Here is a 27,614-nt window from a genome sequence, read left to right on the forward strand (position 1 = left end):
CGTGACTTACAAAGCAGGGATGGCTTGTTAAATCTAAAGTAGTGCGGCGTAAATTGCAACTAGGAATTAAGTATGAAAGCAACATCTACCAGGAGAGTCTGGAGTTCGCCCAACAAGAACTGTTTTTTTATATAATGGTTCCAAACTATGCATTTTATAGGTACGACTTGAATTCCCATTACATGAGCTAAAAAGACACGTGTTTTACAGGCAGTTCTGTAGGACACTTTAAGAAGGTGGTAGAAATCTTACGCAGACTTCAGCACAATTTCCTTAATCTTTTTAAATCAGTCGGTTTCAGATTAGATCACATAATGTTAGTACATAATTTTACATGACCTCCTAAAATCCTTCAAGATGTGTGTAGCGACTCTATAGTTTTGACTTGATAATACAGCTGTCTGTGAGACCTGTTGTTTACTATACACAAGGCGTAAGCTTTGGGTCAGTCTTCTAGGCCCAGTCCTCATTGAGGTCACCCCCCATCACGTTAGTCTAAGACTGACAGTCATGCCCTGCATTAGCTCATACATCTCTAACCTATGCTTCCTCCTATGGTGTGGGTAAAATGCAATGCATGATGAATGAGTATTTTGCATCCAGGGGCGTAGCTTGGTCAGTAAGAGGGGGGAGTGGAAGGGGTGAGCTTCAGATTTTCCAACAGTAAAATGTTAAAATATATATACTGCTAGCACGGCGCATGAGAGGGGTCTAAGGGCAGTGAGAAGGGAGAGGAATGCCGATTGGTAGGGGTACAAAGTGAGAGAAATCACAATATTTTGTAAAATAACCAACATTTTTAAAGACTTTCAAAACCGAGAGAAGGAAAGTGTATGTGCGTTGTCTGTGTGTTTGTAAAAAGTTGTGTCGAAATCCGACAGACACCTCACCAAACCCGACTTAAAATACCGACACCTAACTATTTACCAGAAAACACATTAGGGGGTGTAACATCCCAAACACCCCCCACTCAAACTACATTCATTTGCATCTGAAAAGTACACCCAACCCTCAAACGTTTAGTAACATTTATTTTTCTCAAACATTAATTCAGTAGAGTAAGCAATCAGTTTTTTCAAATTTTTAATTGCAGCAAGATTTTTTTAGCAGGTCGCAAGTGCAAGCCTGACCCTAACATGGCCATCTTTTGTATGTGCATGTGTTTGGTGCTTGTAGAGCGACAACTTACCTCGAGAACAGAGGAGCTCTGAAAAGGGATCATGGCCCCAGAGAAGATAAAATCAGTGGGAGTAAGTCAATTTGCGTTTCTCTTTCAGACCGCTATGGCCATCTATGGTTCAAATGTTCAGATGGCAGGGACGAAACCTGCCATCAACAGCTACAATGTTGCTACACATTGTGTAGATGGCTGCTTCTCTGTTTTTATTTTCCCGGCATCTCTGTCCTGTTGGCCATTCTTCCTTCAAGAAACAATTTCTAGGAATTTAAGATATAGAATAAAGGTACTTTTCTAAAAGGCAGTAAATAGATATAGGTACAACTTTTAGGGTGTCTTTACCCACTTTTTACAGAGCATACAAGTGAAGCACTTACAGCTGTGATTATGACTATCACCAAAAAATCCCAGCATTGACATATTTATACACTCCAAAGAAAACACACAAAAATCATTAGCCAGACATACGTGAATGTGCAAATATATATTTTGAAGCTGCATCCTCTGTATGATCTGCTGTGCTTAAAACAAAGGCAAGTTTGAGATCATTATTCAAGTTAGCTTTTAACAAAAGGAGATACTTAAGGGTGTCTAAACTGTTCATAATTCCATGGTATTCTGAGATTGAGGGGACAGTGACGGACCCCTCTGGGACCACTAATAACGGATCTATGGTATTGCATCCTGGTATATTCAGGAATTGTGCCTGACTCATGAGGGACATCTAGTAACGGCCTGTGTTCCTGCATCTTTGGATAAAACCTATCGAGCTCTTTCTTCTGACTCACAAAGGACAGGTAGCAATGGCATGCAGTAATGCACCTTCGTAAAAGACTCTTCAAGCACTTGTATCTGACGCAAGAGGGGCATCTACTAACTGAGATGTGGTACTTTTCTTAAAGAATCTTCAGAGACTTGTGACTGTCTTAAGAGGTACAGCTAGCAATGGCTCGTGGTAGATGGCGAGCACTGGCAAAGCCAACAGGTCTGGATTTAGTGTGCGAACACATGCAAACAAAAACGTTAAAAAAATGCTATTTGCATGTATTAGTGCTGTCAAGCCAGTCCTAACTGTGAAGCCAGACCTAATAGCTTTGTGTATGCTTGTTTCACTTCTGCTTTCCACTTTTTTTTTTTCTACTTTGTTTTGTCGCTGTAGAGTCTGAGTCATTTTGCACGACTGAGAATGTACTTGGAAAGGGCAGGGAGGGAAATTAAAAGTTACATGATACAGCAAAATCAACAGATCTGTCGCTCAGAGATACCGATCTCATAGGCTTAGACACTAGAGCCCTCTTAAGAGATACCTGCTTAATTCCGATGGGGCTAGTAACAGAAGTCACTAGCCCATTGGAACTATGGAATTTAGTTGCTGAATGCAGCCAAAATCTCCATGTGAAAATCCTATGAAAAATGAGGAGTCACCAAGGAAATCAGAACTGGAATTACTAATGTCCTTGGTAATTAATAATTTGTAAAGGAACTTGGATTTTCCCCACATCTGGATTTACTGATACCACCAGTATTGTTATCACAGGGGGCTAGAGGAAATCTGGGCCATTTACTGGGCCACTTTCTGGGCAACTTTTAATTAAGGCCTAGTGCTGCTGCTTTGGTTAAAGCAACGGGTTCGGCCCAGGCCTCACGCAGAAGTAATGATAATAGTAACATGAAAAAAATAAGTGCCAGTGCTCAGCACCGGAAACAACAAGCACAAATTAAGCACTGGTGTGATGTCACTTCTGCTACCCCTGGCCTTTTTTGTGAGTTGACGCTCATGCCACCACTGTCCTGAGGCAGTCTCCAGTGCACCAGTGACACAGACAATATGCCCAAGACACCACTATGCCAGTGGTTGTCAGCATTATGAAAGTGGTAAACACCACTATACCTAGGGTGGACAACACTAACCCAGGATGCCATAATGCCAAGGATACACACCATATGACAGGTGTAAACACAACAAACGTGAGTAAACATTATACCAGGGATGGTCGTAGTTATGCCAAGGTTTATTAAAACTAAATCCAAGAGAGACACTGCATTGAATAAAATAACCACAATAAGTCAACATGGCCAAGAAAATGACACAGCCCTAGTTATGCCAAAGGTGAACACCATAATGTCAAGGTGGGCCACAAAATACTGGGATGGGCACCTAATGCCAGAATAAACTCCGTTGTACATGGAATGATGATATTGTGCTATGCTGATATTATGCCAACATTGGCTCCATGGTATCAGTCCTGACAAAAATATGCCATTGCCACCTTTAATTCAAGGGTCTAATAATAGAGCCCAAACAGTCAAGATTTAGCCATCAATGCCCCCAAAGTGCAGGAGTCACCGCTATTTTAGAGGTGACCAGCATAATTCCAAGGAGGACCACAATATTCTACGATCAACATTAAGCAAGGAATGCCCTCCTTTGAACAGTAGACACATATTTGACCATGCTCCCACACACACTGGCAGACCCATCTATGCACACAAATAACACGCATACCCACAGGAACACATGCACATACAATAGATGTCAGCCCCAACCCACCTACAATTCCAGCTAATCCCAAATCAGTAGCCATTGCTTTCAGCTTTTCAATGTTGCACCCTGACAAAGAAGCACCACTGAAGCGCATTGACTAGTACTCTTTGGCATGGAGAGCCTTTTAGGTGCACAATGAGACGTGCAGTGTGATGCTAGGTCTCCCTGGAGCTAGCTCAGAAAGAAGAGCAGCACAAGCTTAGGTCTCCTGATCACCAGCACCCAAGCATGTTGAATCAGGGTACAGGCCACTGTTAAACAGGAAGCAGCTGCAATGATAGGGGAAGACTTGGGTAGCATTGACTGACGCACACTGTCCGTTCCAATGAGGTCCACACAAATATGATGAGGAGGTGAGGATCACAGGGCTGAGCTGGGCTCATGGTGAAGTTTATTTCCATTGCCACATACAAAGCAGGGCCAATTAGAAGAGAAGGCGAGCACCTAGGGCTTGGAGAGAGCTCCGATCTGGTCAGAGTGAGCTGTGTTTCCATTATGTACACTAGCAGAATATTGGGTGTTGAGACAAAATATTGGGAACAAATATTGTGTGGGCAAAATATCTTCTCAAAAATATCGAGGACAAAATATGGTGAAGGTAAGTTTCTACGGGTAAGCAAAATGTTGTTATATATAACTCCACCTATACGTGCCTTGGCAGAATATAGCACTTCAAGGTACAGATATGTGGAGTTGAGAATAGTAAGCTTATACTTATCTAATGCACCTACATTCACGACATTTAGGTCCTCGATATTTTTTACATGATTTTTAGTCAACACAATATTGTTCTTACAGATTTTCTGTCAGTGAACCAAATAATGCGTATCTACCCCCACCTCTACTGCACACACTCTCACACGCAAGTGTACTTTAAAACACTAGACTCTTGCATGCCTTAAGTGTGTGTGTATGTAACTTGTTCTGCTTCTTTCCTTCTGTCTTCGGCCATCAGGGCAAGGTTCTTGCACTTCCCTCGAAGCGCTGTACCTTCCATGAGGAAATTATTTTGGACATCACTCGTCGCACGCTTCTTGGCTGCGACAAGTAGCTCTTTTGCTACGAAGTCTGCACTTACAAACAACACAAAATATAGTATAGCGTGCCATTAAATGATATAGCATGAAATATACTGTGACTTGACATATTAATGCATAACATTACTTACTTGCAAATGTGTGCTTTTTTATAGCACAGTCTGGACCCATGAGGGCAACAATGCTTAACAGAGGAAAACCGTACCTGGAAAGCATGAGACATAACATGATTTATTGTGACACAACGCTGTATAATATAATATGCACGACTTAACAGGATCTAAATTTGAAGAATATAACACTGGATCCCGCCGACAATCAAACCTTTAGAACATGCAGGTCCCCAAATGGGAACAGAGGCTTTTGAATGGAGGAGAGGATGAGAGCAGAAGAGGGATTGGCCTCAGAAGGTAGAGAGAGGAAGGAGGAGTGTCCGGCTGGGGAAGCATGCGAGACAGTCATCGGGCGGAACCAGGGTGCGAAGCCTGGCGTCTGCTGTAGCCTGAGCCTAAAGAAAGAATAGGAGCCATTTTCTCAGGGCAGTAAATTCAGTCCGGTGCTCCCAAATCAATGTAAAACCGGTTGCTAAAATCTCACTTCTTTTATAATCTGGCAGAGCAGAATTCCATACGAGAATTTTGCTCGACCTATTGAGGGCCAGAGTGGGAGACTCCTTGCTCCTCCTGCTGGAGATCCCTAACAAAGCAGAATTCAGAAATGAACCTGGCTTTTGCCAACTCAGAGGACTTGAGTCCAGCTAGTGAACCATGATGTACTTACATTCTAGTCCTGTTTTTCTGTTTTAGTTACAGTACCCGGCGTTTGAATTTTCTGTTTTGAAATGTTAGCATCTTTTGTAATGTTGACCACAAATGAGGTTGTTCAAATGTATCCATGTACCTATCAATAGGGCACAATGCAGGAACCTCCCACTGAACGACCTCATAGCTACATAGTTTAGGATCCCAGTTTGAGTATTTGAATTAGGTCTGACTACTTTCTTGGGCCCTCATTAGCTGTAGTGGTGGAGTGCAAACCCGGCACCCCTCCTTACAAGTAGGATGTCGTAACACCCCACCAGTACCATCCAATTATGAAGGATGAGGAGTAGGTTTTACTAGGCATAAAAACACATGGGGCAGATTTATCAAGGTTTTGTGTCGCCCTTGTGCCACAAAAAGGGGCGCAAACCCTAAGTCAGATATATCACACCACTCAAGGCTGCCTTGCGTGGCCCTGTATGGCTTGCTTAATCTGAAATAATGCAAGGCAGCGCAAATCGATCCTTGAGTTACTCTGCTCCATGGAGGTGTTCCATGGGAGGAGCGTGGGTATTTCTACCCATCTACCCATGGATTTTTGTGCATTTGCAGAGTTACCATTAGTGGGAGACCTGGGAATGTGTGACAATGAGAAATATTTGTATTTCTCTTCGTTTTTCACCTTTCTTCTGTGCTGCACCCTGCAGTAAATGTAGATAGAGGAAAATGTCTCTATGGATTGTTTTTCTGCATGAAAGTGCTCCTTCCTGCACAAAAACAATCCTGCTTACAATGCAGGCACCTTTGCACCAGGACGCAATGGTGCCTGCGTTGGTACTAGGTAGCTAAAAGTGCACCAGTGCGGAGGAAAGGACAGGAATACGCTGTGTAATGTTAAATGCAGCACATTCATGCCTTTTCCCTGTCACGCAGCGCAGTGCAGCAAGGTGGCTTGCTGAGCTGCAATGTGTGGAAAAATGGTAAATATGGGCCACAGCATGCCCAATTTCAAGAAGTTTATTGCCTCCCTCTCCCACCTGCTCCGAGAAAGTGGTGAATGGGAGCATGGGTTGCTATGTGGGTGGAGGTGGATGAAGGGTGTGGGTAGGATGAAAAAAGAAGAAATGTCTTGGCAAGGGGAGCATTGTATGCCCCCCATCCCACGCTCGGTGGTTGGACAGGGAGTGTAGAAGAGGCCTGACTGCTGTTGCAGCAGAAGCTTAAAAATATTTTAGCGCCTGTTTTTTTTCCAGTCAGTAAAAATGTATCTGGTGCTTCCACACTTAGTAAAACCAGCTGTAAAAAGACGGGGCCTTTAATGACACGGAATGAGGGGCTTGGCGTTGAGTTTCCAGCTACTGTTTGAGGCCAACTGCAGGTTCATTTGATTCAACTACTTTCGAGGGCCACGGAATGTTATAGGCGTCAATGCACGTCATTCATAATGGCGTGATGTTCACAGTGCACTTTTTCTACGTAAGGCCGGCATGCCTGATTGGTCACCGGCGAGTACTGCTGTCAGAACATGCTCTGAGATCTATCACAATCCAGTTTGTCCAAGAAATGACGCAGACTGCCGAGCCTGGTTCCAATCACCTCGCTCCAGGAACCATTTAAATGTAGAGCACGGAATGAACGGTAGCACAGCCAGACTCACAACCTTCAGACCCGCTGACATGTTAACGATCTATATATTTCGAGTAAGAGAGAGGAGACTGGGCCTTCTCTGCATCGAAGGAGTCAGTGTCCCAAGCAAAGGAAACACTGGAGAACGCCTAAGGAAAGCAGGCGTTTCATAGTTTCTTGACGAGGGTATCTGCTTGCTGCTCTATGAGCAACTGGGAACATTTCTGACCGTAGACCCTGAAGACCCACGCCACCTGCCACCAGATTCATCAATCTGTACTTTCACTGAGGAATCCCTTAGTATGTGGCACGTAATGCTAACCAGCCTCCTTGCTAGTCCCCAAGGTGAACTCCCAGGTGGCTGGTGCAATTTCACTTCAAATTCTGACAAGTTTAGAGAGAGGGATCACCTCACCTGTGGAAAATGAGAGCCGGATCGCCTCTTTCTGAGGATTCACCTTTCTGAGGATTCGCTTCTTTCTGAGGATTCGCTGATACAAAAGGCTTGCGGGGCATGCGTTGACGGAGATGGCCAGTCACACCTTTATTAGATTCTTTAACGCACTCCGTAGAAGTCATTGCACTATCACTTAAAGGCATCTAAACTCGTGGAACCTGTGTGCTTAGCACAACATAACATTTGACATTTCAGTTCTTTAAGGGATATGCTTTAAAACAGGCTGAAAATAGTAGCCTGAGGTGTGAGTGAGAAAACCAGAGGAAGCCCAGATGGTATGTAACGTTTGCAATGCGGTATTTACCATGATGGACTTACAATGCAGGTAAATTCAATGCGCGTTCTTTTTAATTGTTTTACAAAGCAGGTACATGTTTATAAACAACATAATTTCTAGGTCACTTAGAAAAAGGGAGGGGCTAGGAGGGGTATTGAAGGGACGGGAGTTAATAGAGGTAAAAGTAGAGGTAAAAGGAGGTTAGGGGTTTTAGGGTTCAGGGGCAGGTAGCGGTAAAGGGAAATATATGCGCTATATATTTTTTTGTTTTGCCTATAACTTTGGTGCTGTTTGGTGATTCGTCAAGCGGGGGTTGAAAAAAAGGGGGAGTCTCAAAATACATTTTCCCCATGCAATTTTCCATAGGGATTTTGAACACAACTACAGCCCGAACTGCGGTACAGAATTACACCAAATTTGGCAGAAAACTACATCTTGGTCCAGAAACAGCACTTTTTGTAATATGGTGTGAATTTCTCCAATAGTTTTGGGGTTATTAAAGATTTTTTTTTTATTTATATCCAGGAATGCAGATCCACTACTGTGGAATGGTGGATCCCCAAGCAAAAAGCAAGGCCCTGATTGGCTGGCTGCAACCTGATAGAAAAATTGAAGCTGCCATCTTGTTTATCATCTCAGTACGGGGGGGGGGCGGAATAAACATTCAAAGTGATGTAAGGGGTCAGGATAGATATTCTGCCCCCATATGACTGATGTAGGAGTCTCTGAGGGATCCCTTCATGGCAAGAAAGTGCCCAAAAATATTTTTCGGGTGGCACGCACGGATCTGCGGATCCACTGCAGCACTCAGTGTGGCTCCCCCACCCAGTGTAAATCTGCGATGGATCCACGGATCCAAACCCCAATAAAAAAAATACACCCACGCCCACACTCACTCACCAGACCGAAGGTTGTGCACAGCATGAGGTTGGCTGCATGCGGGGGTTTTACTTTATGTTTAAAAAATCGTAGAAATTAACTTGCACACCTAAGGGTTAAAGTGTCATTATAGCTAGGATTGGTAATAATTTGTTACACTGTTTTTCTTTTTTTTGGTCCCTCAGGAGTCCCACAGGAACCAGGGGGCCGTGCTGGTTTCCGTGGGACTGTGGCAGGACTCCACAGGGACTGTTCTGCCTCACAGGGGACTACCTCAGGTCATGGTGCATCCTGAAACCCTTTGTTTTTAATTTGATCCTAGGGTGAGTCCTAGGTTTCAGGGGGTCATGTTATCTCTGCCCTTCACCCTTATAACTTTTTTTTCCTTCAATTTACAGGACACGGGGACAGAGTCCCTGAGCTTTGTAATGGAGGCCACAACATTTTTGCTCAGGTTGTGGCCAACCAATCAGAGCATTTTGCTCTGTGGGAGCAAAACGACTGACAGGGAGAAAAGCTATTTGCACCAATTAGAACCTTAATGGGACCAACTGTTAATATGGCTACACATATGAATGTTTATTTCTCAAGAACTACCGAACAGATTTACCCCAAATCACAAAAGCACACTTTCTGTGTAAAGATCTAGCTTTCTGCCAAACTTGGTGTAACTTTGTTCAGTCACCTCTTCTGTATCCTTATCTAATTTTTCTTATAGAAAATGCATTGTTTTAGGATCCTACTTTTTCTCGGCCCCTGCTTGATGGATCACCCAGATACCTTCCAGGAAGGAGCTGAGGTGGATGAACTTTTTGTACTGGAATGGTTTGTGAAGATTTTCAAAGAGCTGCAACGTTATTAACAAGGTTATTAGATAGATAGATAGATAGATAGATAGATAGATAGATAGATAGATAGATAGATAGATAGATAGATAGATAGATAGATAGATAGATAGATAGATTCACTGAAAGAAGTATAGGTTAAAGTAAAATTATGCATAGGTATTCTAATGTTACAAAACCTACTGTTTTAAAACCAGCCACTTAAATTCACCAGCTATATGTATCTGACATAAACATGACTTCCATCATCTTACATTTCAAATGTCATCAGTGATGTAATATGTGCAGTCATAAGCAGTAAAGCATAGTGGTGCAAGTTATACTTTTGTCAGTTACGTAGAATTGGCAAATTTCAGTGGACATTTCCGTGGAAATGTTTGGTTTTCAAACTGGTAGGTTTTTAATTATTAGAAGATATACATAGAACACAACTTTAACCTTAGTTTCAATGAATTTCTAAGTTTTTTTTAAATGTAAGTCAAATTCTTACTACATTACTTAATTATAACTACACTTTAACATATGTTTTTCTAATTGAGTTCCTATTTTTTTAAACATAAAGTAATATCTTATCGTGATATGTCAGAAGCCAATCCCATCTGTGCACAGCTTTAAGCAGCGGGGAAATGGTGGGGTTTGCTGTAGTGACAGGCCTGCTGTCAGGTCCTGAGCCCAACCTCCCCATAGGCAGCCAAGCCACCACAGCACATAACAAAAGACCAACCCCACAACAGCGGCCACATTTTCGCAGGCAGCCAACCCCCAGCCGCAGGAAACCCCCTGCCACGCACAGCCTTTGAGTCCACCCCTCCCCCCCATTAGTGGGAAAGCATCCATGGACCCCCACCCTACAGTTTGCCTTTTGTTTTTTTCTTTTTCTTGGTCCTGCAGGAGCACAGGGGACTATGCTGGCTTCTGCCTAGAGTCACCCTGGACCCATGCCTGGTCTGACTGGATTTTAATGGTAGCTATCAAAATCTCCTATGAGAGTTCCATGGAACCCGAAGGGCTAACCTTCTTTTTTATTTTGGCCCCAGGGAGTGTTCCTCTGGGACATCCCACAAGGAGACCACCACATAAGGGCCGGGAGGGGGGGGGGTGGGTCAGAGTACCCCTACACTGCCTGTACTACTATAGATTTTTAAAAAAGTTTTAGGACACCAGGGCCAACAAGTCTCTGTATCCTATAATGGCATCCAAAGACCATGTTCTATGGAGGGGGGTTGACCAAAGATGGGTAGTTGGCTGCTCTCAAGGTGTTGGCCACCAATGTATCGGAATATGGTATTACTTTACGTTTAAAACACATAGAAATTCACTGAAAAACTAAAGGTTGAAGTAGCGTTATAAGTGAAGAAGGTAGTAACATGGTAACCTATGTTGAAAAAACCCTAACAGTTCACTCTTAATGATCGCATAATGTTTTCCAACCAATGTGAAACTGCAAGAAAAAACTTGTTATTTCTGCTGCATGACTGATCAAATTACACAAGTTATGTCACTGACTCACTTCTCCCTTTTCGTTGTGCTCTGTTGTGCACCTGGATCTGTTTAGCACGTGGCAGCTGAAGATACAAAATTAACTCTGGAAATGCCATTGAATGTGCTTGAGAAGTTGTCTTGGGCAGGACAGAAGCAGCAAAAAAGTGTTTCAGACTCTGTATTAATCCTTCGTAGTGCCTTATTGTACAGTATACCTCTCAATGGTACTGCACGCATGTAAGGTTAATTATTAACAGATAACCAAGGCTGGATCACTGCTCTAGTCCTCTAAGTGGAATGAAAAAAGTGGTGGGTCTCTAAACTCATAACTAGGAATACTTTCCAAGAGGCGTGGCCTATATAATTAAGGTTGTAGCTTAAAGCATGTTATTGAAATCATAAACTTTCCATAGGCACCACCCAGTCAGTATTTTTGGCCCTTCTCTGTGAGCTTCCCGACATTGCACCCACACATATTACACAGTAATGCACTTGCGCATAAAACAAGCCAACCTATTGGCTTTGCAAACGTGTTAGCAGTATCAGAAAAATGAGTAACAAGAATAATTTTTGTTGTGAATAGTAGGAATTCAAAATGTGCCAATTCTAAAAACATGAGACTGTGCATCAAACATTACTAAGGTATGTGGAAGAGGTAATAGTCAGCACACCACATTCTTCTGCAATCTCTCATTTATACACTTAAGCATCTTTACACCTAACATCTTCCTGAAACCCTCCATTTGCATATTCCACCCTCATTTATTTCCTTTTCCACACACTCTATTCCCTCTCTTGCATGTACTTCCCTGTATCTTCTTCACTTCACCATCCCACTACACACCCGCTCACTTACAATCAATCCACTTTCTTTCACATGCACTCTGTCAATATTACAGCTGCTGTGTACTTATTTCACACACTTTAACAAAGAATTCGTTAAAATTGGCACACAGGACCTTTGCTCCCTGCAAAGGATAGAGACCAAGGATTAGATGGAGACATAGTTGCAAGAAGTAGAAGGGGCGGGGAGCTTCAGCCCTCCCATAATAACCATGCTCGAGTTCATAAGGTGAATGAGCAATAAAGATACCTTTACATTTTGCTTTCATTGCGTCACATCTGCAGTGCCTTCAAAGACAGAGGTGGAATGTCGTCTGTCAAATTGTTGCTTCTTCTGACAGAGAGATTGGTGTTTACATTTCTTTCTCGACTGCAAAGTGAGAAGATTTTGTAAAGTGAACTCACAATCTTGCTGGGTTACAGGGAGTGTGAAAGGAAAGGATGTAGGATGGACATAGTTTTCTAATGCACAACAAAATGTAAATACCTGGAAATCAACTGTACAAATTATTCAGAATATATCAGCAGTTAGGAAACACAAGTGAAGCACTTTGCTGTGATTCTGAAATATGTTCAAAATATAGGTTTAAATACGATCAAACCAAATCAAGGCACTTGCTGATGTACAAATGATAAATATTCATGAAACCCATTTACCACACGCAATTGTTTTTTGCAATGTTGCTTTATCTGTAAAACTGAATGTGTGTGCAAATTTGAATGAAAATCTGTTGTCTTCAAACACTATGTAATACTACAGAAAGCTTTAGTAATATATGTGTAACAGCATGCTTCAAAATACACCACCAATAATATCCCACACTTTTACCACAGGGGTGGCTCATTTGATACACTTGTTCAAAGTGTGACACAAACTTTTCACATTCCCTATGACTTCAGTGGCCTACAACTGCTCCCCCCACTCTGAAAATTATTCCTGCCTCGCTGGATGGAGGTGTATTCTAAATACCTTTATGAGCCACTGCTAGGCACTGTGGGAAACTCCAGCCTCAATTCTAGAGCTCTCAATCGTGGCCCTTAATGTACCCCTACCCACAACCCGAACACACACACAGACACCTAGCAGCAACTCAGTTCACAGTACGCAGTATACAAGATTAATATAAGGCACAAAAAAACAACATCCTGGGAAAGGAAAACACTCAGCAAATGCAAAATTAATGTAACATGTGAAAGGTGAACAAGTATATGCTGGCGTGGATTAACCTTTACGTTTTTCGCTGTCTTAGTTCAGAAATCAAAAGGTGTCCTGCCTTCAAAGTTAGGGATTTAAACGTAGGGCGCAGTAGGGGCCTGTTTCAATGCCTGTTTTAATTACTGTCGAGTCTGAGACCGGGAGAGACCCGTCACACTTAATGCACTGTCCTCGCGGTCCTGGGCCAGCTCACTCGACTCTGCTGTACTGAAAACCAAAGGAAGCCTGTTGGCTGTCAGGTGAAGACGAACTCTAAACCTCCAAAGGTGTAAAGGCAAGAAGGGGACGTTCTAGAGATAATTTTAAATACACAGAATTAATTCATTCAGCTAATTTTACGTGAAAGTTTGGTAAGGGGAAAACGTTATTTTTTGACATTCTATTTCTTGCAGGGGAATATTCCATCATTGCTTTAGTTTCATACCATTCTTGGAAGTGGACGGGATCACAGTCAGTTAAGCGATGGTAAATGGCAGGGGAGGGCTGGTGAGGCTTGAAGCATGCCAGCAGTGCGAGCTAAGCCTCTGTGTGGCCTTTGCATGCTGTCGTTCATAGCGCTGCTACCCCTAGTCCCTTAGTGGGTGTGCAATTGGCGTTTATCACAATATCATGCATGCAACATAATAAATGCTAGGACAACATTTGTGGGTATAATATGTTGCAAGTTTATTATTTATTTACACAGGTTGGGTTAGCTTACGGGCGATCCCGGTGTCAGAGATGAGTTTCTTAAACATTGGCCGACACCCATCCTGAGAAAGCTAGAGCTGTTCTGTCTGGTGTTCTCTGCACCAACAAGCTTAGCATCTTACAGCTCGTTCCTTTATTGTGGTTTACCACTTTATCAATTTGTCATGCTCCTGACAAGTCAGGGCGAGACCCTGGCCAGTCTCCACAGTTGCTCAGGATTCCAACTGTCCCTTGCGGGATTAAGGAGCACCGTCGCGTCATCCCAGGCCCCGCCGTAAAGGCTCCAAGTAGACTGAGGAATAGCTTTTGGCTCCAGGAATCACCATCTGGAGGCCCCCCCACCGGTGCTCCTCCCTTACTTATTAATTTTCAGGCTGTTATTTCAAGAGGGTCTCTACTCTTGTTAGGAAGTATCTATGCCTGCCTCAGACCGGTGTACCCATCTGCTGAATACAATCTGTGCTGATTCGCCCTAGCGCAGGTTGATTCTCTGCCTGGACATTGACTTGTGGCCGGAGACCCGGCTCCCTGAATCCTCCCCTGGGATCATCTCGGCCCAATTATTTCCCCAGTCTTCCCTCGGGGCGACAGTTCTGGCCAGACCCTGCGTTAAGAAGGACTGCCACCGTGGACCTCTCCCACCAGTTGTTTAGCTAGTTTCCCCCAGGTGGATTACCGGAAAGCCTGGCTTAACCCTCTCTTGGCCCACCAGCTGGCCAACTCTAGCTCACACATGGCACATCACGTTCCAGGCATTCCCATCCAGGTGAGTCTGCTGTCGCTGAAACCGGGGCTCCAGCCACCCACTCTGGCCCGGTGTTCTGCTCTGGCCGCCAAGGAGTGGGGCCATCATCATACTGTCGCAGTCCCTAGATGGACGAGAAGGCAAGCATTACTTCACAATTTCTTGTGATCTGTTAAAGCACATGTTATGGTTCGACAATGCTACAATATATTCACGCATTTTTTAGCACCTTAGCCAGGCCCTTAACTTCTTCGGATGTGTCTGCCATTACCGCAGTCAGTACCCTGCTTTTGCTATTGCCCACCACAAGCCCCCCCTGTAATGGGCCTGCTTTAAGGTTGGCCATCTAGGTGAAGCAGAGGTATCCTGGCTGAGAGGTAGCATGGGTGACCCTCCCGAGTAGATCTATTGGTGGACATTAAGGGGGGGGGGCAGGCCTATGCACCTATGCACCTTAGTTCCGCCATGTCCCGTCCCCTGCTGAGCTCACCCCCATCTTTGGGCCCTAACTGAAGTGCCTCTCCTCGCCTGTGACACAACTTCCTTTGTTGTTTGTAAATCTTGAACCTGTGGTCCTTAAAATAAACTAAGAAAGATATTTTCCCATACAGTACCTATTGGCTAGGAATTGTCTCTGAGTGTGTGTTCCTAATTTATTGCCTGTGTGTGTACAACAACTGCTTAGCACTACCCTCTGATAAGCCTACTGCTCGACCACACTACCACAAAATAGCGCATTAGAATTATCTCTTTCTGCCACTATCTTACCTCTACGGGGAACCCTTGGACTCTGTGCATGCTATTTCTTCCTTTGAAATAATACATACAGAGCCCACTTCCTACAGCCGGGCTACAGTTCGGCCTGGCTGAAAATCATTTAAAATTCCTAAACATATGTTGCTACTTTCGTTTATCTGTTTAATCATTATTATTTTTTTTTTTTTCTAAAACCTACTTACGTGCGTGCATCCAAGCCCCCGGCGCTGCTGCCCACCGATTGGTCACAACCCTTCTCTTCGAGGCAGCTGGGGCCCAGCATTATTACCTGCATAAACTCCTGCCACACCGCCCTGCCTCATCAGATTGATAACAACACGTCTCAACACGGTAGCTGGGCCACAGTTTCCTTACCTGCATAGACTCCTGCGACAGGCCTTTGCTTCATAACTCACTTTGTCCCCTCATAAATCAAATGACAAGTCCATAAATTATTACAACGTCATAATAAGTTTGAGTGCCATGCATTGCTTTCTTTATGATTGTAAGATAGAATTTGGAGGCAGGTTATAAATCACAGTTGGTAGGTCCCACATTGTTAGTTCCATCCTGAGAATCTCACTGGAGTCCTGCTATTTGCGGCTAAGCTTCTGCTTCGCATCTTTAACGCTATATTACTTATATATGTTCATTTCATATTATTTTATATATATACATATATTGCTTTTTTATTTTTTTATTTTTATCTACTGTTTCCGATACGTCATCCGGAAATGCACCTGCGCCTGGAATCGTTCGCCTGACTCAACAGTCCAACAAGTCCCTATCTGATGTATGCTGCCAATAACGTTTTTGCATGTCCGATCTGGTGGTGCTGTCCTACTCTCCACCGCTGCCCACCTACGCCAAGTCCTCTGAAACTTGTGTGGTGGGGGCAGCCGGGTTACCAATGTTGCCAATAACATACTGCTGATAATGGGGCAGCCGTGTTACCCATGTTGCCAATCACATAATGTTGATAAAGGTACCCTAGGGTAAACATGTTGTAGGAGGCTGGACTGGCTTGTAGTGAGTACCAAGGGGTACTTGCACCTTGCACCAGGCCCAGTTATCCCTTATTAGTGTATAGGGTGTCTAGCAGCTTAGGCTGATAGATAATGGTAGCTTAGCAGAGCAGCTTAGGCTGAACTAGGAGACGTGTGAAGCTACTACAGTACCACTTAGTGTCATATGCACAATATCATAAGAAAACACAATACACAGTTATACTAAAAATAAAGGTACTTTATTTTTATGACAATATGCCAAAGTATCTTAGAGTGTACCCTCAGTGAGAGGATAGCAAATATACACAAGATATATATACACAATAGCAAAAATATGCAGTATAGTCTTAGAAAACAGTGCAAACAATGTATAGTTACAATAGGATGCAATGGGGAAACATAGGGATAGGGGCAACACAAACCATATACTCCAAAAGTGGAATGCGAACCACGAATGGACCCCAAACCTATGTGACCTTGTAGAGGGTCGCTGGGACTATTAGAAAATAGTGAGAGTTAGAAAAATAACCCTCCCCAAGACCCTGAAAAGTGAGTGCAAAGTGCACTAAAGTTCCCCTAAGGACAAAGAAGTCGTGTTAGAGGAATAATGCAGGAAAGACACAAACCAACAATGCAACAACTGTGGATTTCCAATCTAGGGTACCTGTGGAACAAGGGGACCAAGTCCAAAAGTCACAAGCAAGTCGGAGATGGGCAGATGCCCAGGAAATGCCAGCTGCGGGTGCAAAGAAGCTTCTACTGGACAGAAGAAGCTGAGGTTTCTGCAGGAACGAAAAGGGCTAGAGACTTCCCCTTTGGTGGACGGATCCCTCTCGCCGTGGAGAACTGTGCAGAAGTGTTTTCCCGCCGAAAGAACGCCAACAAGCCTTGCTAGCTGCAAATCGTGCGGTTAGCGTTTTTGGACGCTACTGTGGCCCTGGAGGGACCAGGAGGTCGCAAATTAGACCAGGAGAGAGAGGGGACGTCGAGCAAGACAAGGAGCCCTCTCAGCAGCAGGTAGCACCCGGAGAAGTGCCAGAAACAGGCACTACGAGGATGCATGAAACAGTGCTCACCCGAAGTCACACAAAGGAGTCCCACGTCGCCGGAGACCAACTTAGAAAGTCGTGCAATGCAGGTTAGAGTGCCGTGGACCCAGGCTTGGCTGTGCACAAAGGATTTCTGCCGGAAGTGCACAGGGGCCGGAGTAGCTGCAAAAGTCGCGGTTCCCAGCAATGCAGCCCAGCGAGGTGAGGCAAGGACTTACCTCCACCAAACTTGGACTGAAGAGTCACTGGACTGTGGGGGTCACTTGGACAGAGTCGCTGGATTCGAGGGACCTCGCTCGTCGTGCTGAGAGGAGACCCAAGGGACCGGTAATGCAGCTTTTTGGTGCCTGCGGTTGCAGGGGGAAGATTCCGTCGACCCACGGGAGATTTCTTCGGAGCTTCTGGTGCAGAGAGGAGGCAGACTACCCCCACAGCATGCAGAAGCAGGAAAACAGTCGAGAAGGCGGCAGGATCAGCGTTACAGAGTTGCAGTAGTCGTCTTTGCTACTATGTTGCAGGTTTGCAGGCTTCCAGCGCGGTCAGCAGTCGATTCCTTGGCAGAAGGTGAAGAGAGAGATGCAGAGGAACTCGGATGAGCTCTTGCATTCGTTATCTAAAGTTTCCCCAGAGACAGAGACCCTAAATAGCCAGAAAAGAGGGTTTGGCTACTTAGGAGAGAGGATAGGCTAGCAACACCTGAAGGAGCCTATCACAAGGAGTCTCTGACGTCACCTGGTGGCACTGGCCACTCAGAGCAGTCCAGTGTGCCAGCAGCACCTCTGTTTCCAAGATGGCAGAGGTCTGGAGCACACTGGAGGAGCTCTGGACACCTCCCAGGGGAGGTGCAGGTCAGGGGAGTGGTCACTCCCCTTTCCTTTGTCCAGTTTCGCGCCAGAGCAGGGCTAAGGGGTCCCCTGAACCGGTGTAGACTGGCTTATGCAGAATTGGGCACATCTGTGCCCAACAAAGCATTTCCAGAGGCTGGGGGAGGCTACTCCTCCCCTGCCTTCACACCATTTTCCAAAGGGAGAGGGTGTCACACCCTCTCTCAGAGGAAGTTCTTTGTTCTGCCATCCTGGGCCAGGCCTGGCTGGACCCCAGGAGGGAAGATGCCTGTCTGAGAGGTTGGCAGCAGCAGCAGCTGCAGTGAAACCCCAGGAAGGGCAGTTTGGCAGTACCAGGGTCTGTGCTACAGACCACTGGGATCATGGAATTGTGCCAACAATGCCAGGATGGCATAGAGGGGGCAATTCCATGATCTTAGACATGTTAAATGGCCATATTCGGAGTTACCATTGTGAAGCTACATATAGGTAGTGACCTATATGTAGTGCACGCGTGTAATGGTGTCCCCGCACTCACAAAGTTCAGGGAATTGGCTCTGAACAATGTGGGGGCACCTTGGCTAGTGCCAGGGTGCCCTCACACTAAGTAACTTTGCACCTAACCTTTACCAGGTAAAGGTTAGACATATAGGTGACTTATAAGTTACTTAAGTGCAGTGGTAAATGGCTGTGAAATAACGTGGACGTTATTTCACTCAGGCTGCAGTGGCAGGCCTGTGTAAGAATTGTCAGAGCTCCCTATGGGTGGCAAAAGAAATGCTGCAGCCCATAGGGATCTCCTGGAACCCCAATACCCTGGGTACCTCAGTACCATATACTAGGGAATTATAAGGGTGTTCCAGTAAGCCAATGTAAATTGGTAAAATTGGTCACTAGCCTGTTAGTGACTATTTGAAATAAATGAGAGAGCATAACTACTGAGGTTCTGGTTAGCAGAGCCTCAGTGAGACAGTTAGGCACCACACAGGGAACACATACATATAGGCCACAAACTTATGAGCACTGGGGTCCTGACTAGCAGGGTCCCAGTGACACATAACAAACATACTGAAAACATAGGGTTTTCACTATGAGCACTGGGCCCTGGCTAGCAGGATCCCAGTGAGACAGTGAAAACACCCTGACATACACTCACAAACAGGCCAAAAGTGGGGGTAACAAGGCTAGAAAGAGGCTACTTTCTCACACATGTCCTTTGAGCAGGATCCGAACCCGAAACCTAAGGATCCCTGACTTTGCATTACAGTCCTCCGCTCTGCCACTGAGCTATCGAAGGGGCCGTTAACCTACTGCCACACAAGTTTCCATGGGCCTTCTTGAATTGACCTTGTACCAGGACCCATTGGTTTGGCCATCTTGAGGGATGAGGGGCTGAAGCCTAGCCCCGAACCTGGTTGCCCCGCTCAAGGTTGCCGCTACCGTTGTGTTGTTGACTTATTAATTCAAACTCGACACGAGGGTATTAGCGTTGTTAGTTGACTTTATTCGCGCACGCTCGACCTGAGGGTATTGCTACAATGAACAACGCCGTTCTTAGTTTTGCCAGGTAATCGGTTTCATGATGCGGGGTTGCCTCACGCGTACACATATCTTGCGTATATAATTTAACCTCATGCTGTGGGTACTCACTGAGATACTTTTGGCATATTGTCATGAAATAAAGTACCTTTATTTCTTGTACTTCTGTGTATTGTGTTTCTTATAGTATTGTGTATATGACGCCATTGGTATAGTAGGAGCTTTTACCTCTTGTACTTCTGTGTATTGAGTTTCTTATAATATTGTGCATATGACAGCAGTGGTAAGTAGGAGCTTTACCTGTCTCCTATTTCAGCCTAAGCCGCTTTGCCATAGCTACCTTCTATCAGCCTAAGCTGCTAGCAACCCCCTTCTATACTAATAAGGGATAACTGGACATGGCACCATGTGTAAGCACCTCTGATACCCACTACAGACCAGGCCAGCCTTCATATTAAGCAGCCGTTCCCTCTATAGCCTGAGACAACTAAAAGATATACTAGTGACAGGTTCAAGCACCGCAGTCAAAAGATTCCCCTTTTGCGTGGTAACGGTACTTATAGTCGCCTACATGCGATGGTCTTTTCGGCATGTTGTTGTCCCTCGGCTCGGCTTAAGCTGCTTTGCAGCAGCACTTCTGAAAAGGCTCTAGGGACGTTTAGGATTTGGTGGGTAGTTTTTTTTTTTTTTTTTAAAGCTATAGATATGCATTTCATTTGACAATGCTGTAGCTGAACTTTCTTTGTAGGCTGATAGCAAAAGTTATATCAATTATAGTAATGGGAATAGGGTGCTTTCTATTCCAGATAGAAAGAGTTTTATCGGTTTGCAGCAAAACATTAAATACAGTACTCAGTGTTCGCAACTTATGGTATTGTGAATTATTACAAATATTAAACCTGTAAAGTGTTTCTGATATACACCCAACTATAAAACACCCCGTGAAGACTTATTTCGAGTCATTTTTAGGTCACGCATAGGCAGTGCTTAGAACACAACCACCTCTTATTACTCGTTCCTTAGTTTGCCCTTTAAATCCTTGCTTTTCCGGTGGCAGTTGCTAACCTTCGTCCCTTCTTTTGGTGTGCTGCTCACTCCCATGTGTCTGTCCCTGTTACTAGCAGGCTTTCACTTCTGGGCTAATTGTTTTACATTCATGCCCTATTTTGCTTTTAGAGCTCGGCTCAGCCTCGGGGAGCAGCAGCCTTAAGTGCTGTACAACCATGAGGTGGGGTTGCTTCGTGCGTACACATATCTTGTGCATATAACTTATCCTCCTACTGTGGGTACTCACTGAGCTACCTTTGGCATATGGTCATAAAATAAAGTACCTTTGTTTTTTTGCTAGAAACACCTCTTTTATACTAATAAGGGATAACAGGACCTGGCACCAGGTGTAAGTACCTCTGGTACCCACTACAAGCCAGGCCAGCCCTCATGTTAAGCAGCCGTCCCCTATATAGCCTGAGATGACTAAAGATATACTAGTGATAGGTTCAAGAACTGCAGTCAAAAGATTCCAAGTTTACGTGGTAAACGGTACCAATAGTCGCCTACATGCGATGCTCTTTTGCAGCATGCTGTTGTCGCTCCGCTCGGCTTAAGCTGCGTAACCGTATTCATACATACATTTTGCGGACATCGGTCATCTGTCCTATGGCATCAGGTGGTGCTTTCCCAACGGTGACTGTGAAAGTGCCTGCTGGCATCCATGGCTACAAGTTCAAACACTTGTATGCAGTGGGCCTCCGGTCACCCGCCTGTGATGCTGGGCGTGTCGCATAATCTCCCCGATCCCATAATAAAATGAATTGATATTGTGTGGACAATGAAGCACGGGCATTTCAACAGCGATGTTGACAATCTGAAAAGCCGAACTGACTGTAGAAAGGAATCAAAATAGCCCATGATTCACAGAACGAGTTCCCCTTGTCGAATAACTGTTTTGAACTCAGAAAAATCCGTACAGTGCCCATACTTTCTGTGAGATTTCTTTGACCCACAGGGTTCAAGAGAACAAGTTGCACGCCACCCGGGCCCCACCTCCACTATGGGATGTTACCACAAACAGATTCACTGCCCTTCGTCGGGACTGGCTCCCCAGAACTCGCATAATGGAGACTTCATTGTTTGGATGCCCCGTGATCACTTAGCAGAAGCGCAACATTTGATAACGTTGTTTTTATGAAAGTTTGCTAATGACCAACTTGTAATACAATTTCACATTTTAATGCTAATATCTGCTGAAGTTCCACTGAAGGTATTTTATATTTATTCACACAATCAAATACAAGAATAATAAATACTGTTTCTACTGCGCTATTCTATAAGAATGACTTAAAGAAATAGCATAGCTTGCTAGAATGATATAACAGTTGATACCTTGTCAAAATTGACACGTAAATAGAGCACAGAACGCTTGCTATAACTTTGGCACTAACAGATGACAAGAGACTATTAACCTACCCCCAATAATCCTCTGCCTCTGGGGCTTTAATGTACCCACTGATTCCAAGGTCTCTATAAACACCTAAAGTTACATCATGGGCACCTTACCTATGAGGGGGACAATCACATCGGTCTGCTCCACGGGGATAGATGGGCGTTTTGGGAGTGCTGAAGCAGGTGCATGGATACAAACCTTCAGACAATTAAATAAATTAATACATACATCTTCATAGGACAGTCATTGTGGCGAGGGTACACATCGTTCTCTTCTCGTGTTTTCCCTCTTCAGTATGTGGCTGAAATTACAGTAGACCATTGCAGCTAGCAGCTCGTTAAGGCCGCTGTAATAACTTAAGATATTTTGGCAAACACTTGAATTATTTCACAACTGGGCGCCCTTGACAATCCTCGAGGCACTACAACTTGCAACACCCGAGCAGCCCGCACATCCTCGTGCGCCTCGCAGCCCGGTGCCCACCCCTCACACGAGCCCTGGCAGGCCAGCGCCCTGGCAGGCTCCGAGTGCCCTGTGTGCCGAAGCGGCTGTCTGCCCCCCGACCCCGCCGCACCTAAACTCCCTCCAAGTGGGCGCTTCAGACGTCACGCTCGGAAGGTGAGGCACAATCGATTAAACATTTTCTTGCTGGCAACTTTTTTTTTTTTTAAACTTTCCCCTCTGAGCGTCCACCGCCATACGGGCGTTGGGGGCGGGTGGAGTGGAGGTGTCCGCGCGCCCTCGTGGCCGCAGCACCTCCTTTTCCTTTATTTATTCTTATTTATTTTTTTATTCTTATTATTTTTTTAATTTCATGCCGGAGGCAGTACACCGGCGCTCCCGCCGCCATACGGGCGTTCGGGGGATGGAGGTGTCCGCACGCCCTAGCGCCCGCGGCACCTCCTTTTCATTTTTTTTTACAAACTTTTTATGCCGACTCCGGCGTGCCCCCGCCATGCGGGCGTTGGAGGTGCTGCGTGCCCTCGTGCCCGCGGCACCCCTTTTTCCCTTATTTTTATTTGCCGTATTTCGGGCAGTGAAATGCGCGACGGGTGCTACTGCACCCGCTGCACATCAGCATTGCCTATTACGAGCCGGCTGCAATGTTGATGTGACATTTCCGCTGGGCCAGCGGACGGTAACACTGTTACCGTCCGCTGGCCCAGCGGAAATGTCATAATAGGGAGACAGAAATACCGCCGGCAATGACGGTATTCTGTCTCCCGCGGCCTCGACGGTCTTTTGAAAAGACCGCTGAGGTTGTAATGACCCCCATAATGTTAATAACCAGCAGCATGACCTGGACCTACTGGTAGACATGAGATTTTTGAACATGGCTTGTGCCTTAGGCCTATTTTTAACTGAATTACGAGATGTCTTAATAGGGCTGTCTGGGGGGGGTGGGGTCATAAAGTGCAAGAGTGTAGTAGGCAGGGTATGATAATGCAAAGGTCTCCTATAAGGGTGAATAATTATTTAACATTTGAGTATAAGTGTATTTTAAGCAATAATGCAATTGCAAACCTAGATTTAGGATTTTAAGATACTGTCACCATTTAATTGTTGTTGGATTGTATTCTTGTATGTGTGAGAGCTGTTGCTCCATCTAAGAGAGATGGGAATTTACCTATTATCAAGTTTTTAAAATGTAAAAGCATGTGTCACTTTATCTAGACCAGCCTGTCATAATTAAAATTTAAGATATTTTTAGAATTATTTGGGATAGGCTGGGTTTGCCCTATGCAAGTCTATAATAGAGTCAATAAAACATATGGCGAATAGGGATATGATAGGCCATATGAGTCTTCGTAAGAGGTTATTTTAATCATGAATTGATATGAAAAGAACATTGATGAGGTGGTAAATAACATGCTAGATACATTTTATCTATCATTATATTATTATGTATTTAATGCTAAATGCTTTTATGGCTTTTATGCAGAATAAAATAATCTTTCTACTACTACTAACCCCTTTCTCCGAGGTGCATATTTACCAACTTGCAGGCAAAACCTTAGCAACAATCAACAGCGTTGAGATAGTAGACACACTTCTGCTTGTCTATGGAAGCCTGTACGTAGAAGCAGAATTTTGATATCAGTGTTGAAAAAAACATGATTTTGTTACATTATTTAAACAATCTTCAGCATAGTAGATTAAATAAATACACGGGCCTGATGAAAATCAACAAAGGCCTCTCGCCCATTCCTCTTTCACCTAGTTTTGTTTCTCCTTTTGGAGAAGAGGTATTCAGTTGCACAACTCCTTCTCCTGTTCATCTACTCTCCTAAGTCAAACCACGTCTTCAAGAAAGTTTTTCCGGGCACCTCTACATGAGGTCTGTCACGTTACCATCAGGATTAGTGTCTTATTTACAAAGCTACCAATCTGGCAACTTTATACAAATTCATAATATAACGAAAATGTTTTCTGCTGTAGGAATATATCTAAAGGTCTGCCTTTTGATTCCTTGGGAAATCTTTTAGCTCAACTATTTAAAGCTTAAACCTATTGGTTTTGCCAAGCACATTTTTGTACATGTACTAAACAAACAAACAATTCCTAATCCAACAGCTTAGCCCTAATATTTGAAAGACAAGACATATTAGCTATACCAGCGCTTGCTTTCTAAGTCAATTCCTCTACGTTGCTTAATAAAATGGGAGTTTGGACATAGGGAATGGGTTTCCCATGCTTGTTGCACCATTTATACCTACTTCAATGTAGGTGTAATTGTATAGGAGGATTGGATGGGGAAATACATTGCTAGGGCTTGTTCCACATAGATATGACTTTTGGGCACTCTTCAGGTTGGCAGTGCCATTTCCCAAGGCAGTTCCATTTTCCCGCACACAAATCACACCAGAAACTCCAGTGGATTGTACTAGTAAGTCTTATATCCACCCATGGAAATCCACAGATTTGGATTCCCTGAATAATGATTGGGGTTTGCTGTTGTTAGTGCAACAACAAATCCCCAGTTATTCTTTTGTGTGTCTAAGTTTCATTTAAACAGTCCAGAGTAACAGTAAATCCTGTAAAAGATAAAGGAGCAACATGTTGGATATAGTGCGAAAACTCTGCTGACCCACTAATAGAGCAGGATATTCTGCTCCAATTGGGATTAAAAAAAATCAGGAGTTCCCCTCAATAGGCATTAGCATTCATATAAATTTATAATACGTCTTAATGGCCATATAATTTTTAGTAGGATGCTTAAAGCTGATATTATGAGAGCTAACACATATTCTCTCTCACCCGACAGGCACTACCACAGCATGGATGAATTCAGTCACTATGAGTTGCTCGATGCAAGCACACAGTCCAGAGTCGCAGAGGGGCACAAAGCAAGTTTCTGTCTAGAAGACACAACTTGTGATTACGGATACTATAGAAGGTTTGCCTGTTCAGCACACCGACAGGTAAGATTTGACGCTACAAGAATTTTCAGTGATAGCACCATATTTCTCAAACAGTACTTTAATATGCAGTTGAAGGTACGCAAAGAAAACATGTTTCTACTGACTCAAAGTGATGGAGAATGCTCCGGATATTATTCTATGCAACCACCATCAGGGTGATCTAGTGGCAGATTAGGTGGGTGAGCAGGACAATGATAGAGGTCAAATAGGCAAAATTCTATTTCCTGGCAATAGTGGAATAAATATGGTGCTAAGGCACAATCTACAGTGACAGAGGACATTATTCATACAGCTACAACTGCAACAGTTTGGTCAAGAGGAAGTTGATCGAGGGCAGTTATTGTCTAGATTGAGGTAATTAGACTCTTGGCGGCTTGAACCTCCTTCTGCAGGACAAGGAGGTCGCTCTGTTGAATTGTAGTGTGGGACCACAACGTCTACACAGTGCGGCCATGCAGCACACAGGAGGAGTAGAGCCATATGTGTCTGCTTCCACGCGCAGCCAGTGTTTTCCATACTCTTCCGTGATGTGTGCTAAGTGTTACTCTCCCTCTTCTGAGGTGCTCTGTGTTCCATCATCTCTGGCTTTGTCTGCCCCACTGGGGTGGAGTTATAGGGGCATCCTCTGGCAGTGTGTTGGCTGGGCAACAGCTCCAGGGGATTAGTCCATTGAGTATAGGCTATTTGCTTTAAACCCCTTTCCAATTCCATACCAGGTATTCACACTCTTACAAAGTCCCATAATGAGGGGATTTGTTGCAAGGAGCTTGCACCACCATTGCGTCATTCATTTGACTCAGCGGTGGCGCAGTGCTGACTCTATATTTACAACATGACACATTTAGCCAAATGCGTCACTTTTCTTGTCCCTGTGTAGGAATCGGGCTGCTTCTTGTAAGAGTTAATGTATGCAGAGTGGGTGTTCTGTCAGAAAAAGTGACTTACAACAGACGCAGTGATATTTACAACATTTTCCCTGTCTGACGCATCTTCAAAATGAGTCATGCATAGCCTTAAATGCATCAGAATTCCTATGCCACCAAAACCCAGGTGTAAGGACTGCCGTAGTGGCTTTTAGACAGGAACCTGGCCATTTGAAGTTATTAAACTCCCTAGAAGATGCCTGTTATGCACCTCCCCAACAGTTGTAGTAGGTCTACACATGAGATATATGTCGTCTATGGGTCCAAACGGAGGTGGGTCGCGCAGTAGAAGTAATGCGCTGTAGGAGCGCTCCCCCGCTAGTGCATTGGGGACTCCTCACGTCCCATTGTGAAGGTCACCCTCCGGCGGGCCGGTAAATGCGGCCACTCGCTACTAGTAGCGGTGAATCTGCCCAGGAGGATGGGGAGATAAGGCAGTCAGTCCCCTCCGACCCGTTCTCTGGCCACTAACTTCTGTGGGCCTCCTGGGAGCTTGGTAGAGCAAAAGCGGTGCTCTAGGGGTTCGGCATGCATGGGCGGGCCGTTCTGCTGGTCCACGGTCGGGCGCGATCCGCCCCAGCGGCCCCACCTACGCCGCGCTCCTCCCACACAAGGAAGTAATCGAGGCCGCAGCACCTCGTGTGGTAGAGGACAGCAGTGCTCTGTCAGCTCCTCTGCTCCATGTGGGAGTGTAATGGGTCCAAGAACACCTGCTGCCTGTTGAGGGCGGATAGCGCAAGGCAGGGGAAACACTCGCGGTGATCGGAGGCCCCTCCGTTCCCCCCGGCTCAATCCGGCGCACAGAGCTCCCAATTCAGGTGGCCATTTCTCTCTACGGCCAGACCACACCCCCAACGTGCCAGTTTTTAAGTGGATGCCTTGCAGCATCCTTCCCGCAGATGCATCAGCATTTCCGACGCATCCTTGGACCCTACCCATGGTGCACCATGCTGTAAATGCAAAGCATCCATGGCATTGTAAACTTTTTTGACGTGGCACAAGTAATTCTGACGCATCGCTGCCACAATGCAGCGGTGCGTCAGTTCTTGTAAATGAGGCTCCAATATTCTT

General features: G+C 44.8%; 1 protein-coding gene across 1 annotated transcript in view; it reads left to right on the plus strand.

Moving 5' to 3' along the window:
• Positions 1 to 27,614, plus strand: part of LOX (lysyl oxidase) — a 134,185-nt gene that overhangs the window by 55,992 nt on the left and 50,579 nt on the right. Inside the window, exon 4 of the mRNA XM_069227010.1 lies at positions 25,464 to 25,620. Within this exon, the coding sequence (XP_069083111.1) occupies positions 25,464 to 25,620 (157 nt within the window). The remainder of the gene's footprint in view (positions 1 to 25,463; positions 25,621 to 27,614) is intronic.

Source organism: Pleurodeles waltl, chromosome 1_1 (assembly GCF_031143425.1).
Source record: "Pleurodeles waltl isolate 20211129_DDA chromosome 1_1, aPleWal1.hap1.20221129, whole genome shotgun sequence".
In the NCBI taxonomy this organism is placed as follows: Eukaryota; Metazoa; Chordata; class Amphibia; order Caudata; family Salamandridae; genus Pleurodeles; species Pleurodeles waltl.